The following is a 17,478-nucleotide window of genomic DNA, read 5'->3' as shown; positions in this document are numbered from 1 at the left end:
TCTATATATATAAACAATCAATTTTATAAAATTATCAAACATCAGCACTAGATAATATAAATCTTTTGTCAGGTACTCCCAGCTAAGATCTTCCAACTTCAAAAGTTCCCGGTAAAATAAGAGTTGTGATTTTTTTCAACGTTGGAAATCACTTCACCTTTGTGGCCCTTTATTTAAGATAATCACTGAGAAATCCTATCCACTACTAACTGGAACATATAAGTTTAATTACATTTGTCTGACAACTGATTTCTTCCCTCTTGCCCTTCTCCCCAATTTTCTACTTGCTGGCCTTTTTTATGGCATCAGTATCTTCTCAAAATTCAAATATGGCTACTAGTTCCAAAATATTCACCCAAATAATCTCAGGAAAAAGCAAACAGCTCATAAAAAGCATTTTTATTTAACACCACGTATAACAGTTTACACTTAAAATTTATCTTTGTTATGTCCAGGGAAGACGATGGCTTCCAGTGACTTTTCCCCTGAGTGCACAAATATCTCTGCATCCCCAGAGACAAAAATGTGCAAAAAATTCTCAGAATCCCCATTCCAATAACCAGCACACGCAGCGTGGATTGCAGTCTAAATTCTAGACCAGTCTGAATAATGAATTCTGCAAAAATGAAGCCAAAATAGTCAGAAAGTTTACAGATTTGCAGGGAAAGTTCCCAGGCTCATGTTTCTGATCCATCACAATCCAGTTCCATACACAATCCCGAACAATCAAATTCCTTTGTGTAACTTCCACCATAATCTCCAGCAACTGCTATCCAACCAAAAGTGACAAGTGCAGGAATAGTCTTGAAGAAACTCTGGAATCTTTTTCAATACAATAGAAAATATTCTGCCAGACTGGCCTGACTCTTAGTGCACAGGATAAGACCCACGTAGAGTCAACTGAATATATTTGTATACATCCAAGGATCTTTGGATATGAAGAAAGAAGATGGATGCCTATTACCCAGTTGCAGTTTTCAAATGTTGTTAAAACTCCCAATGGCAGCAAAATTTAAAATTGTTATGAGCCACGAAGACTGGAAGGTGATCCAAGAACCACCCGTCTAATCTCAGAGGAACAGTAAAGTTGTAGTTGAGAGTTAATTCACTCCAACACTTCTAATACTGTCTTACGGAGAGCAATTGAGAACATCTCTTCCCAGGGCACACGTAGCCATTCTACCAATTCAGCCAGCAAGTCAGGACATTCTGTGCGCAAATGCCAAGTGCTTTCCACCTTTAAGACCTGCAAAAGGAAAGGTGGTGTTCAATTTAACAGGAATAGCCACCACACTGACTGCAGTTAACAGGTCTCCGTTGGGAGGAAAGATACATTTCTAGATACAAATTCCACTCCAAAGTCAAATGGACCAAAGGCATAATTTGTTGTTGTTGTTTTTTAAACAAAGTTTTATTGGTTTTTTTAATATTTTGCAAAGGGATAGGTTACAAATTTTGGCAACTGCAGTGTGCGGTAGGTGCGCCCCCGCTCCATACTCATAGTATACATTTACACATAATTCATTATTAGGGAGTAACATAATAACATATAGTCAGCATGTAAGTTCAGTTAATAATTTCGAACAGTTTATGTCAGGTGGATTTTCTTACTCATTTTTGTGATCTGAGCTTTCTCAATGTTGCCCCATCTCCCCCCGCCGACAGAGCTCCGGCCCCTCCCGTGTCCTGTGTATCTGGTGGAGGATCCTCAGGTTTTTCTAGGAGTAGTTTGTTTTTTTCCATAAAGGCCTATGCCTCTATGGGTGTATTAATTCTAACTCTTGTCTCCTCCCAGAATATTAGCATACCTTCAGGCATCAACCATCTAAACCACACCCACTTCTGGTATAGTTTATTCGCTAATTGCGAATAGTTTTTTCTTTTTTCTCTTACTTTCTTGGGGATCTGTTTCAGAATGGTTATCTCCTTATCTTGGCATAATTTGTTTTGAGCATAGTAAAAGATATGTAGAATTAGAGATAAATTAACCATACAGCAATGCTCATGTTTTCTTGGTAGCCGTTTTTAATGGTACCCACACCTGTAAACTTTTTAATATCCTAGAAGGAAATCTCAAGCATCATTTTTTTTACCTCATCATAAAGTTGCAGCTTTACATCACAAGGGGAGAAACGGTAAAGTACTACACCACTGATGCTGCTGATTGGCTCACTTGCTTTCAGCAGGATGCAGTCCCTGGGCTGTTTCTCAACATCACTGCCTGAGCCAGAGGAAGGCTGGACCTGTTGCCGCTGATGATCTTCTTCCACCAGGAACATATTGCTACGAGTACTCAGTAAAGTCACAGGAAATGCAGAAGATCCTGGAAAAAAGAGTTGCTTGGGCCACTTATAAAAGTCCAATGAACAAGATGGTGCTATATTCTTGTTATCGTTGAAAAAACAATGGAAGACACACACACACACACACACACACACACACAGCGGTTTTCATACCTTGGATGAGGTATGTCAATAAGTAGAAGAATGGTCTGGTTGAACCACTCGCAGCTTCTCTTGCAAGGTCCTTATCAATCAATGGCCTATGGCACAGAGACAAATAATTAGCAACACACCTTCACTTACCAACCCTTGCCTTGATTTTCCTCTTGTAGAAATTGAACCTCCTCCCACTGCATCTCCCAGGCATGCCACATCAACTCTAAGCTTACCTACTTACATAAGTAGGTAAGCAACAAGCTTCTTACCATAATGGGTGCTGTGAGTTCATTTCTACCATAGTGCTGTCTGGGATTTTGCTCCTACTTTTTGTTGGCAGTTCTTCTATGAGGTCTGCATGAAGACATTAAAAGAAGCCTTGATAACAGAGGGTGAATCTTCCAGCAAAAAGGTATCAGGACTAGACTCCTCTGAATTCTAAGTCTGTAAATGTCTACTGATACTAGCACTTAGCAATACAGGTTGTCCTTGGCTTAGGACAGTTGGGACTGGATTCGTGATCACTGAAAAAAGCATTCATTAAATGAGACACCCACGTGACTGTTTTGCTTAACTACTGCAGTCCTGGCACTCCTGGTTGCAGCCGTTAAATGATCTCCTGAGTCATTAAGCAGATGCAGTGAAAGAACCAACTGACAAGTTCAGCACCCCTTTGTATGTAGAAGAGGACTGCTCCAGCAGATTGAAGGAACAGAGGTCACATCTTCAGGATTTGAACTCTGTTTCTCCACTCCACAAAAGGAGCTTGATTCTCCTCCATGCACAGAAGGGAACTGCTGTGGCAGCTGCAAGAATGGAGCTTGGATCTTCAGGATCTGAGCTCTCTTTCTGCACCCCACTGTAGTTCAACACTCTGTAAGCCAGCCTCCAGACATGGAGAGGGAGTCCTTTCAGCAGACAGCACAGCTTGCAACCTTCTCTGCTAGCTTCCCCATTGATTTTCTGGGGAAGCTTGCAGATAGCAATCACATGATCACAGGTGTTTGCAATCGGTTGTAAGTGCTGTAAAGCATCATTTCCAAGGCCATTGTAACTTTGAATGGCTGTTAAACAACTGGTGTAAAATGAGTATCATACAAGCTATCTTCACACTGATATTTTTGGCCGACAACCAGACAAAAAACTTAGATCATGAACATAGCCTAATATCTTTTCTTACATGTCAAACATTGAAGAAATCTTCTGCAGTGGCTCTGGTTGCGAAGCAGCAGCGTATAGGAGACAGAGGGATTCCCAAACTCCACATGCAAGCTTTGATGACATAACCCCACCTCTAAGCAAGAGAGGTCAGACAGGAAGTGACAGTCTCCCTTCTTCAGCCAATCTGATGGTTGTCCCCTGGCAGATGAACCAAATAGCATGTCACCATACAGCAAGGTATGTCTACTCTACCAGGAAAAAAAAATAGAGGATGCCTGTTCGGCAAATGATAACAGTGAGAAAGATTAATCGCATTTTTTATCAGTTTGGAAGAACATATGCTTCTGCAACAAACCACTATATAAATGAACTCCTTGTTCTCCCATCCGAGATATTTTAAGTGGTGCTCGGACTCATAATTTTCTTAGTATGGAGTTCCCTCCTCAAAAAGGCTCGTCTGGCATAATGTAACATTAAATCTTCAATGCCAATTTTTTTATTATTTTGACGGGCTTTTTGCTATACTTAAACATTAAGGTGTTAGGTTTACTGCACTGGAGTTTTATTTTGTTTTGAAGACTGCTCTGGTTGTTCTTAAAAATGGAATAGAAACTAAAACGGAGAGGAGAGACAGCTCAGTGATATGGTAACTGTTTTCTATGAATAAAAATCCTAATTCAGCTGCTAGCATCTCCTGCTGAAAGATCTCAGAAACCAAGAAATCGGAAAGTTCTCTTCTCCACGATTACAGTGTCTGATTCCATATAACAGAGATACAGACAGATTAGTTTAAGACAAACTTCTAAGCATACAGATATAGCCCTAAAACAGCACTACTCACCTTATCTCTCCAGTTATCTCCAACACATGAAGTCGGACATCTGAAGCCACCAAGAGAGCCAGGAACTCCCCAGGCCGTCCATTTTTCACGACCGCTACCTAGGAGGAGCATCCTAAAATAATTATGCCACAATAATTCCCGGTATGCTCCCAATAGCAACTTTATGGAGAATTGCTTTTCATACCTTGAGAAAACATTTGAACTCTTCTGCCTTTTCAAAGACTTCCATATCTAAATAAAGTTTTAGCCTATGGTCCACAGAGAATAAGTCTCGCATGCCTAACATACTGTTGGTAGCTAAAAAGGAAAATGTTAAGAATTAATAAATTGGTTTCAATGTTGAGCGATCAATAATATCATTTAAGCTGACATAAGGCTTTTATGCAACTCCAGAAGTGGAATTTTCCAAGCGGCCACACTGATCTGTGGTCACTTGAAAAATGGCAGCTGCTTTCAGAATCACATCACACAACCACATGACAAAACAACCCATTCTGCTTCTCTATCGCTCAGAGCTCCTTAGAAAAGCAAAACAGGTCGCTTTGTTGTGCAATGCAATTTAGGAAGTGGCCACCATTTTCCACCCGAGGCAGATGAATTTGGTTTATGCGACAAATTCAAACATGCACTTTTCATTCACACTTTTTTAAAAATATAGACTCTTTTTAAAAATATGAAAATTGTTAAGTGACTCCAACCAACACACTGAAATGAAATGAAATACATACATGCATACCTATGTACATACATATATAAATCTCCAACCATCATTTTCATTTGTAGCAATCTGAGAATGATGCATCCACTCAGACAATAGAAGTTTAAACAGAATCACACATATGTCCTTAGGTGGAAATAGGCAGAAAATGTTGGTGTTTCAGAGATCTAAGGGGCTGCAGCATGCCTAACTTTCTTTTTTTACTGTTTAACCTGCTTTTATCACTACCAATTTCTATACTATTATTATTAAAACTTTAGCAATGCTTTATACCCTATACTGAACAAACCTATTGGGTGCATTCTAAATATAGTAACAACTGAAAATCATTAAAGGCTTTTAAAATAATAGCCATACAGTGCCTTAACTACCAGCAGATGGTGCTCTTGTTTTACTGCTGATTCAAAATAACCATGTATTCACTAAAGAATAAAATGTTGAGGTTGCTGGGAGGGAAGTAATTTAACATGTGTATTAAACTGGATCTGAGTAGAGGATCTTGCTATGGTTTCCCATGGCCATTGCTTTCCCGTGATTCCACAGACTTATACCACACCAAGGCCCATATTAGCTGTTAGTAGGTAATTACTCACGGGGACTAAGGTTCCACTGCTCCTCATGCTCTGAGCTCAAGGACAGCTGGGAAGGGGTGTGACCACTGGAAGGGCCATAATGGTAGCTTCCCATCAAACTTCCTCCATTGGTATCTGTGTGGCTGAGGGAGGAATATCGACTCTTGGAGCTCAAATCCCTCCTGGAAGCTTCCACTCCTTCAGAACTGCGAGAACTGGAATGGGCTGCGCTGCCATGATCATTACTAAGTTCTTGAATCTGGGTGCTGGAACTGGTTCCTGTTTCAGAATGATTGTCATCACCAATGTAGAATTTTCCTGCCTCTGCCTCTTGCTGGCTTTCATTGAAGGAATCCTGAGAAAACACTAGAGCATTCGAATTCTTCTCACATGGCATGATTACCACATGATCACTAGAGCAACCAGGACAGATAATGGTCTCACTGGAAGCAGCAATATCTGAGGAGACAGGAAAATCATTCCTTTGCATCATAGTCCAATAAATCAAATACCAGGTTCTTTCCCAAATCCTCATTCCCCAACCAATCTCGAGAACCAGCCACCCAGCACATTCTGCACTCTGTTCTTTAATCTCCAGCTAATTATCTCAAATGTTTTATAGGGTTTTCATTCTATCTTTTTACATACAATCCTGACCAAACAACATTTTTCTCAGTAATCAAATAGAATGTCAGAGTATTTTCCTTTTAAAAGAAATCCATTTAAATATTGCTTCAAATGAATATATCAAATAATGCAATATTTTACCTTAAAGATATAATAAACATAAAGCCAAACAAAAATCATGTTCTTATATTTTGCTACATTTATTCTCTTTTTCCTCTAGGAGCTCAAGGTAACTTATTTTGGATCCTTTGTTCATTTGTTCGTTCCTTCCTTCTTTCCTTCGCTCCCTCCCTCCTTCCTTTCTTCCCTCCCTCCCTTCCTCCCTCCCTGTAAATTGATTTAGAATGACTGGCTCAAAGTCATGCAGTGTAATTAACGAAGTTGGGAGCAGACCTGGGACCTGAGCTTGGTCACCCCAATTTTGGTCCAACACCTCATATATTGAAATTCCACTGTGACATATTCATAACAGAATACAGAAATCGGGCACTAAAAAGTTAAAATGTGGCCTAATATAGGATAACTCAAAAGTTCCAGTTCTGTAGGGGAATCTAAAAATTATACTAGCAAACAAATGTTAATGAGAACCCAGCCCAACTAATTTCAGATCAAAATTAAGACTTGTACATGGCTCTTGTTATCTCTCCGGTCGCTTGTCTCACAATACAGTTTACATTAAAAGATTAACTTTGATTGTAAATAAATGAAAAGTTGGCATACCGCACAGCAAAGCACCAGCTTAATTTGATTTCTAAGAATTAGTCAGGTCAAATGGGCCTCATATGCTTTCTTGGAAAATAATGATTGGTAGCAACAACTCTATTGTTTATTTACAGTATATCTATTTCCCCAGATCTTTGTATGCAGAAGACTATTTTTTTTCTAATATTTCATTTCTAATATGTAAAGTGAAAGCAGAACACGACTCTCGAGAATACCATGAGAGCCAAGAAAATAAACAAATGAATTACTGAAGAAATCAATCCAATCCAAATCAATTTCATTAGAGACACAAATGACCAGACTTAAATTGCCCTACTTCAGGCACTTTATGAGAAGACCTAGCTCTCTGGAAAGGGATCTAACACCAGGAAAAGTGGAGGGAAATAGAAGAAGAGGACAAGCAGCAGCACAGTAGATAGACTCTGTTGCAGTGGCCATAGGTCTACGTAGGACTGAAAGATCCAAAATGCCAAGTAGCGGACAAATCACCATGGAGAAAATCTATGTGGTTGCTAAGGGCCAACAATGACTTGATGACAAAATCAATTTCCCCATAAAAGATAAGCAGGGATATGGTTGATATAATATTTTGTTTCATAATCCACAACACATTCTTAACATTCTAAGGGAACTCTCTGAAAGGTTGGTGACCGTTGCCATCGGTCACAGACCCCTCACTCCATTATTCCAACAGCACAGAAAAGAAATAAGATAAAAAGTTATTAGCCTAAACCATGCACCATACCTTGCTCAGACAAGGCTGTACCCTCTTTTGTAGCCTGACTTTGTAGCTGAAGTATCTGGAACCCAAGGAATTCTTGTTTACATTTTAGACATTGGAGCTTTGGACCTTCTGCCAATCCTCTGTTCTTCCTATTTTTCTCCAAGGTAGGTGCCAGCACTCTGAGTAAATCCTGGAAAGAGCAGTAAGATTTGAATACGTTTGAGAAAATGAATATCGTATTTCATATATATGATAACATTTTATAATAGCCCTGAATAAAGAATGCCTACTTTTGGGAGAGAGGGTAAAGGAAATAATATAATAATGTATTAATCGCAAAATAAATTCTTGACAGAAAAATGCCTTGTTTACAGAATTGCTTCATAAAGCCTGAATGGTCATAATTGCCATGGATGGCTTAAAAAGGATGATATAGAGATATTCACAAAAAAGAGACGCTCATCAGTCATGACACCACAGGACCAATCTGCATATGCATAAGGTAGGAAGATGGGGAGCTAACTATTAAGAGGACACTTTTGTCTTCGTTTCCTGTTGTGGACCTCCCATTTGCAGACTCAGAAGAGTTAGTGGATTGAAGCAATTACACTTCTCCAAAAGTCATTTAAGATTCAAACTGTCCCCCCCCCCCCCCCCGGAAAACTTTCCATTTTAGAGTGTCTTTAAATTCACCTGCATACGCAATTCAGGATCATCATCCAACACTACATAGCAACGTTTCTGACGCTCCTTGCTGATATAGTCAAAATAGAGGGTAAGAACAGGAAACTCACGCTCCAGGTCCTAGTTTCCAAAAAGAAATAATTTTCCCATCAGAAAAAAATACGGACTCCAGGTTTTGTTTTTTTATTCACTAAGTATCAATATGGATGTAGCTACACAAAGTTCAAGGAGCAGTAAAAGATCAGTGTCACAGCTACTCATTTTTCCTATGCGCCTGACTGTCACCCAATATCTTATCTGTGGATGTTATAAATTAAAAGACTCATGAATTTATACTGTACATTTTGCTTCTACCTGTATTAATAATGAGTAGCAACTTTACCTCCACAAGATGAAAAAAATTCACAAAATGATGATTTTGATTCCCAGTTTCTAACTAGTACTTACATACTGCCTTTATATGGTTTAAACACAGTTCATTGTGCCTCAAAGACTGTCCACTTTAAGAAACAGACAATGCAGCCACCTTAATACACAAAGGTATCATCCAAACGACTTACAAGAAACTATCATGGAGACCTCACTGAGATCCTACTACAATGCTGCTTATGCATAGCAATAGCAATGGCATTAGCATTTAGACTTATATATCACAGTGCTTTACATCCCTCTTTAAGCAGTTTACCGACACAGCGTATTGCCCCCAACAATCTGGGTTCTCATTTTACCGATCTTGGAAGGCTGAGTCAACCTTGAGCCAGTGAGAATCAAACCCCTGGCAGTCAGCAGAATTATCCTACAATACGGCATTCTTACCACTACGCCACCACAGATTATGTTAGTTCTGGGAGCATTAAGCTGGACTTGGGCAAAGTAAAAGAATTGAATCATGTGCATTCTGATCATATTCACAATTAATATTCAGGCAACAGAGCAGATCTAACCTATTGCAAATCCAAATCCACTCATTTTATGGATGATAAATTGCCAGGGATTAAAAATGTGGCAAGAAGCAGCACTAAACAGAAAGTGGGCGGAGTCCAAAACATAAAGACTTTCTCTACAGTTTCCAAATTTCTATAGCCACATATGCAGAAACTGCCAGATTTAGCTTGAATTTTCTAGTTTTAGCTTTTAATTTCCTAATTCTAATGCAATCAATGGAAGTGGGGGAACTAAGATTTTGAAGCTTTCCTTCAAGGAGATAGCTTTCCTTCAAAAAGAAAAATATTTTGATTCAGCCCTGCAGCGTATAGGTTACAATGCAAGAATGAGACATAAAACAAGACAGCCAATATATACCGTCAGCTGAGTACCACTGGCTGTTCTAGAAAGTGTCTAGGTTCTCAAATCACTTGAAGCCAAAACTTACTAAACAACAAAACTTGATTCATAAAAAGTAAAAGCCATAAGTCTCAACTTACCAAGCACTATGGCCAGATACACACAATTTGCTGTGCCGAAATCAAACCAAACATAGTACAGTTTAGCTTAGCATGTAAACCAGAACTGCAGGTATCTCCAGAATTAAGAATGCATATATAGATCCAGTTAACCACTGAACAATGACAAACTGGTCTGCAGGATAGGCTGCTTATTATAAATCGTGCATGGAAACAGCTGAAGTCACCTTTCTTCTCCAGTGCATTTCCGATGTCTCTGCTTTCTGAAGACTTTGTAGTTCCAGCCTGTGTAAAACCTTGGCTGCTTTCAGCTCCACTTCCATAACATGTTGGGCAGTGACTCTCAGGAAGATCCAGTCTGGCTCTGGGTCGCCATCACGTTCTATCTGGCTTACTAGCACAGGCTGACAAAGATCCACTGCCGAGATAAATATAATTATTAGTTTCACCTGTTTCCTATTCAGTTTTAGCAGATCATAACCCCTGAAATCCCAAATATTAAAAGACTAACCACAGAAACCACAGGGTTTCAAAAACCATGAAAAATGAGACAGCTTTGAAATTTAACAATGATAAAGGATGTAAGCGAAGATACTCTAGTGGCAAAAATTCATAATATGACTTTGCTTGGGCTACAATGCTGGGTTTGGGGTATCAACCATCTAGTTAGAAATTGCCATGTCAGAAGGAACTAGACTCCCCAAATTAATGAGGATATGTTAGATCCTCATTTATATGACTGAACAAAAGAATTCTTTATAAACAGCAAAGGAGAAATGTAGCTTCATTCATTCTGTAAGAAAAATCTCAAACACAAATAAGGTCAAAGGCACAATCTGAGATCTCCTTTATCAAAAGTAGGATGTAGATTCTATCAAAGTAAAACGTTTAACTGGCATTAAGTTTTTCATTTCTCAGTAAATATTATTTGCTTCTGGGGGGGATGGGATTGTCCTTCCAAGTGCATCAACAGTGTGATTTGTTGAATGTAGATTTTTTGATAAGCTCAACGGGTTTGACATCCCATGTTCACTGGCTGTGCAAATTATTTTTAGTTTGTTTGGCATCACTGGAGATGTTGCCAACACAGATGAGGGAAGCAATAAAAGCTCACTTGAAGAACATTCTATTAATAACAGTGGCAAATTCCAGAAATTGAGAGGAACATATTTACACTCCTTTCCTTGTGAAGGAGCAAAGAATAAAAAACCTCACCTGGTCACAAACTATCTCCATGATAGTTGTCCAGTACTATTTACTTCAATGGGATTGAAACATAGAGTAAATGTGTTTTGTGTCAAATGTTGGATAGTTACAGATTTTTCTCTAGCAATCTCAATATTAAAATTTAGATATCCTTATTTCACAAATTAGTTCCTGAATTTTGTATAAAATGATTACGTACACTATTCTGGTAAATTGCTACAAATTCCCAGGCTGAACTGTTTTTACTCTACAGGGTTGCAGGACTACTTTCTCCAGAAGGATGTCTATAATAAGAACAAGGATATTTTTCAATAGAGGGCTGCTCCCATCTCAGATTCCCTGAAAGAAGAATTTAAAAAAAAAGAATTGGAGAAAGTACCTACTGTATATGTTTTTATAATACAGGATGACTACAGACAAAGATGCTAAGAAGCCTGAAAGCGTCTGAAGATTAGTTTCAGTTGGAGCTGCTTGCCTGCTTAGCTCCAAGGCTACATTTTAATTGCATTACTTAAGTCTCTCTTCTCTTCCCTCCCCTATTCAGTGTCTCTTAATCTACCCCATTCAATTTTGCTTCCACTCCCTCTTTCCTTCCCAGTGAAGCAATTTCTTCTCTTCATTCATCACCAGCAGCAGAATATGTGTTACCTGTATGGTTTTGTGTGGTGTGTACATAAGAGAGAATGGCTGATATGTGCAGATAGGAATCAAACAATCTTATTTATAGGCAAATGATTCAGCAGCTATTTACTTAATCAATATCTATATGATGTCTTTGTGCTGCTTCTTTCTATTTTCTGACATATTGGTCTCCTCAGCAGTTGGTTAAAAAAGGATGGCTGTCATCTATGTATGTGGAAAATATAATTAGTTTTGTAGAACATTATTATTATTTATTACATTTATTGGCCGCCCATATTACCCTCAGGGTAACTGGGCATCTTACAATATTACTATATTTGCCTTGGGCATATCCATTAGATATAATCCATAACAATTAATTAATATTCTTTATTAATGAAAGATTAAAGCTACAGGGGACCAGGTAAATTTGGTTCAATTAAATGTACCAGCTCTCAGCCTTTGAGGTGACTTTATACTGTGAGAGAGGCAAGATCAGAAATATGATTTCCAGAGTCTAGATTCTATTCACTGTTTGTTTCTAAGTTACATATTTTTTGTGATAATAGTTGAAATGAAATTCAGTGATCGTATGCAATTGTTATGTGTAACATATGTATTTGTATTGGTTTAAAAATTAAATGTTTTTAAAACATTTCTCATATACTCATGAGTATGATACAAACACATACTTGTATGAATATGCATATTCATACTAATATAAGTATGTCACGTGCAGAGACATGCACATGGGAGTGAGAAAATTGCAATGTGGAAATTTAAACATCTGAAGAGTCACACTTACCCACAGAAATGGAACAGCACTATTTACCTTCCAGTATTTCTTCCTGATCTTTATCTTCTTTGGCTATTGATCTATCCTTTTCTGCTGTTGCTTTGGGATTTTCCACTGCAATTTCAGAATCAGGCAGGTCCGGGTCTTTTCCTTCTGCAGCATCAGGAAGTTTCTGCTCCTGCATGGTGCTCTTCTTCTGCTCTGATGTCCCACCTGAGCTGTCTAGAGAGTCTCCTGTGGGGCTGCTAGAGTGGACGGTAGACTTTGTGGGTCCATCTGCTTCTAGATGTCGCCTATACTGGAGCCAATTTGCCCCAAAACGATCCCGAACGTTGTCCATGCGCTCCATCTCTGCCTGATGCTGCTGAAATATATCTGTGAGAAGATAAACCCAACCACTCCACATTTTGAGAACAGTTTCAGTGCACAGTCTATCTTGCAAGAGAGGTTCCATAGTAATTTAAATCTCACCTTCCGAGAGAGGTTGAGTTCTGTACTCATGTTCTGTGTCACTGGGCTCAGAAATACTGGCCCTGCGAACTTTAATTCTCCCCTGTAACAAAACAAAGTTATAAGTAACAGCTAAAATTGACCCTCTCAAGCTCTTTACTTAAATATTAAGTTACACTAACCTCACCATATTTATGTCACACCTCTGAAAAGAAAGCTTTTTACAAAGCATTTCCAATCTGCTGTAGGGCTTTCAGCTCAAACAGTCACACTTTTAATGACTGGCTTCGCAACATTTCCACAACTCCCATAATTAAGGATCTTTTCATAATGTTGCATAAGTTATTACATTAATGTTAGGGCTTATTCAAAAAGAGTTGTTCCACTCTTACAGTCACTGAACACACCGTACAAAAGCTCCCAGTGGAGAACAAAGGCTTCTTCTATCGTCTTCCTCACCACAACCAATCCTGCCAATTCCAAACCCTGAAGTATGTAAAATGGCAGAAGCACCTTCGTTCTCTTCTGAGATGATGGTATAGCAGATGTGCTGTCTTTAGGAGACTGGCTATCACTTTGGTCTGCAGCATAGGAACTTTCCAGGGCATTCCGGTTTATCATGATTCTCTCTGAGCCTGAAGGGCAGAGTGGTTGAGCAATGGCACGATTCAGTTTTGAGTGGTGCTGGGGGAAAAACAAACAAACCACAATAGGCTATAAATGGGTAAGAAGATCTTTTCCGAGGCTTTTTTTATTACTATTATTACTTTAGGGCAGTGGTTCTCAATTATTTTCTGTCATGCCCCCCCTAGGAAGAAGAAAACATTTCGCGCCCCCCGCACGACTGTAAATAGTATCATTTGTCTATAAAATTGTTATAAGTACACCTCTGCATAACACTGTATCCTTGTCAATCCATGATGGATCCCAATAAGGACGGTTACCCCTTGCGATGATGTCTAGCCACCAAACTCCCATATTTTGCGAAGTGGATAATGGACTACAAAGAGAAAATATGGTTTAGGGCTTGAAAGCTACGCAGAAGAAAGGAAGGCCAACCCATCAAAAGGATGGAGAGCTGAAGAAGGATTAATACAATATCCCTGGAAATAGTACCACCTTATTGGAGCTCATAGGCTGCTTGTAGTAGATTCTTGGCAGAGCTGAGATGGAGGTGGAACATCCACTTTTCTGGATGTTGATTTTTCAGTGGCTGTGAAATGGAGGGATCTTGTGCCCATGGCATCAACTTTCCTGCAGCCCACAAAGCTTCCTGGTTTGGGTGTGGGGGGCAAGGGAAATCCCAATGCGGCAGCCGCGATGTTCCGGACGGAGCGATTCCTGGGTTTGTATTTGCGAGCTCCGAAGCGAGCGCTCCTCCGGGGCGGAGGCAGGCAGGCAAGCAGGCGGGGCGTGCGCTGGGGCGGCTCGGCCACCGGGCGTGGCCAAAGCGGTCCCCGAGAGGCTTGTTTGCTCGGCCAGCAGGGTGGAGGTGGAGGGGCGGACCCCCATTTCCCGGCGGCTTTCGTGCTCTCCCCCCGACCCGGCGAGGAAGAGGAGCCGATGGGACCCGCCGTTGCCGCCTTCGCCACCAGTTAGCTTAGAGGAGACGCGAGCGAGGCCACAAAGACCTCTTTGTGCACCCGCGGCCGCGGCCCCCTTGTTTGCACCCAGATGGAAAGGGAGCTTTCGCGCCCCCCTTTATGGAGCCTCACGCCCCCCCCTGGGGGGCGCGCCCCACTATTTGAGAACCGCTGCTTTAGGGCAAAATGCCACCTTAGCAATTCTGAGGAACTGCTTTGTATTACCATTAAAGTGAGAATCATCAGGTAAAAGGAAATGAAATAGAGTTTGCTTGAATGGACAAAAGTATTATTGGTCTCTGCATATTCGACCATACAGTAATGAAAACACAGAATGAAACTACTTCAGATGAAAGGAGATTTTGGACCCACATTTTCACTGTAATACAAATTTGGAACATATACATTTATGTGAGTCTTCCTACCTGTAAACTGGAGGCAGACAAGGGTTCTTCATCAAGGAGGAACTGGTATTACAAAAAAATATGTTATCAGTAAAATATTTACACACTCATTTCTTTATCAAAATAAAACCTATCAAAGTTGTATTCTACTTTCTACTTAAAGAATGGTTTAAAAATAGGAAATAAGACAGCAAATAAAAATATTTTCCAACACCAATATGTGGAAACTGTATGGTAATCACAGAAAAATAAAACATAGGAACAGAAGTAATATCTTACATTTCTTTTCCTCTACATAATGCCATATAAATCCTTTTTTTTTCCAGGAAGCCCACCAACTCCTGGATGTCCAAAGCAGAATTGGTGCTAATTCTGTTTTGAGAAGTTAGTTAACTTCTCAATTGCAGTTCTCAATTAAAGAATATACAAATTAAGCACCAGGGGCAAACTTGTTGCTCTAAACTGGAATATAATATTTTCTTTTCTGGGAGATTGCACTTATATTTTATATTTTTGGTCTTCAAAGACCATGGGATCTACATGTGGCCCTCATTTGACAACCACTCATTCAGTGACCAGTCAAAGTTATGACAATAACTTGCAATTATGGTGCTGCAGCATCCCACAGTCCTGTGATCACCATTTGGGACCTCCACTGCCTGCTTCTGATAAGCAAAGTCAATAGGCAAGGCAGCAAGAGGTTGCAAATGGCAATCATGTGACCGTGGGACATTGCAACCGCGCGGGATTTACCTAACAACAGCAACTGGGACTCACAGAACTGCTATTGTAAGTTGGCACAATCATGATGTTGTGCTTCATGACTCTGCTGCTTAATGACAGAGGTCCCAATTCTAATTATCGTTGGTAAGGAAGGACTATCTGTAGTGATACAATGATGACAGGTGGTGCAGATAGTGCAATTTTCAGCCTTTTCTGTCTAATGGAAGATTTGGAGTATGTTACCACAATCACATTGTGCTATCACAATCAACTGACTTTTGATAGCATGATCCTGCAGGACTCTGGGAGCAAACAGGCTTCCAATTCCTGCTGGACTTTATCCTGCTGCAATTTCCCCATTATCCTGGAGTTTTTTTTTGTTGTTTTTTTTTTTTGGGGGGGGGGGGCTGATGCCTTCAAGTCAGTTTTGACTCTTGGCGCCTGTCTGGAGAAGTCCAGAAGTGCCTTGTCCTGCCCTCCTTCCTAAAGGAGAGTGGTGAGAGAGAGAGAGAGAGAGAGAGAGAGAGAGAGAGAGAGAGAGAGAGAGAGAGAGAGAGAGAGAGAGAGAGAGAGAGAGAGAGAGGGAGAGAGAGAGAGAGAGACTGGTCATCCAGCTGGGTTCATGCCTAAAGTGGGACTAGATTTTGCAGTCTCCCGGTTTTTCGCTACACCAAACTGGCTCTCATCCCAGTCCTAATACTTAATACCCATTTAATACGTACATATTTTGCTGTTGACTAATCACTTTAGAAAGGTGCTGACATTTCTGAATAAACACATGCTATGTGTCTGGCTGATACAATTTCAACTTATGGACTTATTAGCTCCTTTACTCCGCCATACAGCTATGCTGCTTTACTGTATTAGGAATTACAACACAGGCTGGATACTCACATTACAAGAAATAGCTCTAGGAGACAAATGCACTAGAGTAGCAAGCCGGTGATTTGGATGAAACCATAAAGGATTTCCTTCCAGATGCAACTGAGAGACGGGAAAAAAAGAACACTTATATTCACTGCCGCAAACATGCCCCTCTGATTCCATTTTTCTGGGATTTAAAAAACAGTGTGTTGCTGTGGCTTTCCCAATATTTCTCAAGGTAGCATGCATAAATCTCCTCCTCACCTGGGTTAGGCTAAGAGTTGACCACAGGCCAAGTTTCATGGCAAAATCTGAAGCAGGACGCTGGGCCCAACTTTCTCACTACTACAGTACCCTTGCTCAACCAAGAGTTAATTCATCCAATACTGAAATACTACGACCAGTCAGTGCTCTGCAATTATTACCGACTAATCATATTCTCCACATTCTGTACAGTTTTAAACAGCACTCACTCTGAGCCACTGTTACCCCTAATACTACAGAATAACGGTAAATACTCACTCTTCTCAAGTTATGCAACCAAGCCAGTGGTGCTAAGGCAGAGTGTTCCAGCAACAAGTTATAGGCAATATCTAGGTGCTGAAGATTTGACAGTTGTTCCACACCTGTGAAGAAGCAAGCAGAGTACATACCATCAGACAGAAGCCAACCTTTTTTCAAACTGTGTTTCAATTCTCCAATCTAGCCCAATATTTTATGAAAGTTTTTAGCCCTTTCACTATACCCTTACCACTAATGTTGGCTAGGTGGTTGTATCGGAGAATTAGGCTCATCAGTTTAGCCCGACTATGTAGCCCAAGTTCAGGCACCTTAGGCAGGAAATTATATGCCACATTTAAATATTCCAGCTCCATTAGCACCTGCAGGGGGAAGATGATAAATCTCAGCATTACTCAGTCATATTTTTCTCCATTCTCTT

General features: G+C 40.0%; 1 protein-coding gene across 5 annotated transcripts in view; it reads right to left on the bottom strand.

Moving 5' to 3' along the window:
- Window positions 1-384: 384 nt before the first annotated feature.
- The window catches only part of STK11IP (serine/threonine kinase 11 interacting protein), a 34,091-nt gene continuing 16,997 nt past the window's right edge, over window positions 385-17,478 (bottom strand). For 4 of the 5 annotated variants that reach the window (XM_081936425.1, XM_081936427.1, XM_081936426.1 and 1 more), the window contains exons 8-25: window positions 17,290-17,419; window positions 17,061-17,164; window positions 16,569-16,658; window positions 14,973-15,014; window positions 13,478-13,648; window positions 12,986-13,067; window positions 12,551-12,889; window positions 10,119-10,309; window positions 8,498-8,608; window positions 7,826-7,994; window positions 5,752-6,189; window positions 4,625-4,737; window positions 4,441-4,538; window positions 3,619-3,797; window positions 2,708-2,792; window positions 2,457-2,542; window positions 2,094-2,323; window positions 385-1,246 (exon numbers count right to left, since the gene is read on the bottom strand). In XM_081936425.1, the coding sequence (XP_081792551.1) occupies window positions 1,106-1,246; window positions 2,094-2,323; window positions 2,457-2,542; window positions 2,708-2,792; window positions 3,619-3,797; window positions 4,441-4,538; window positions 4,625-4,737; window positions 5,752-6,189; window positions 7,826-7,994; window positions 8,498-8,608; window positions 10,119-10,309; window positions 12,551-12,889; window positions 12,986-13,067; window positions 13,478-13,648; window positions 14,973-15,014; window positions 16,569-16,658; window positions 17,061-17,164; window positions 17,290-17,419 (2,799 nt within the window). In that variant the 3' untranslated portion in view covers window positions 385-1,105. The remainder of the gene's footprint in view (window positions 1,247-2,093; window positions 2,324-2,456; window positions 2,543-2,707; window positions 2,793-3,618; window positions 3,798-4,440; window positions 4,539-4,624; window positions 4,738-5,751; window positions 6,190-7,825; window positions 7,995-8,497; window positions 8,609-10,118; window positions 10,310-12,550; window positions 12,890-12,985; window positions 13,068-13,477; window positions 13,649-14,972; window positions 15,015-16,568; window positions 16,659-17,060; window positions 17,165-17,289; window positions 17,420-17,478) is intronic. The other variant, XM_081936429.1, reaches the window with a different exon arrangement.

This window comes from Natrix helvetica (genome assembly GCF_964273705.1).
Source record: "Natrix helvetica genome assembly, chromosome: 1".
NCBI lineage: Eukaryota > Metazoa > Chordata > Lepidosauria > Squamata > Natricidae > Natrix > Natrix helvetica.
The sequence above is the reverse complement of the archived record's forward strand: the minus strand, read 5'-3'. Positions and strand labels throughout refer to the sequence as shown.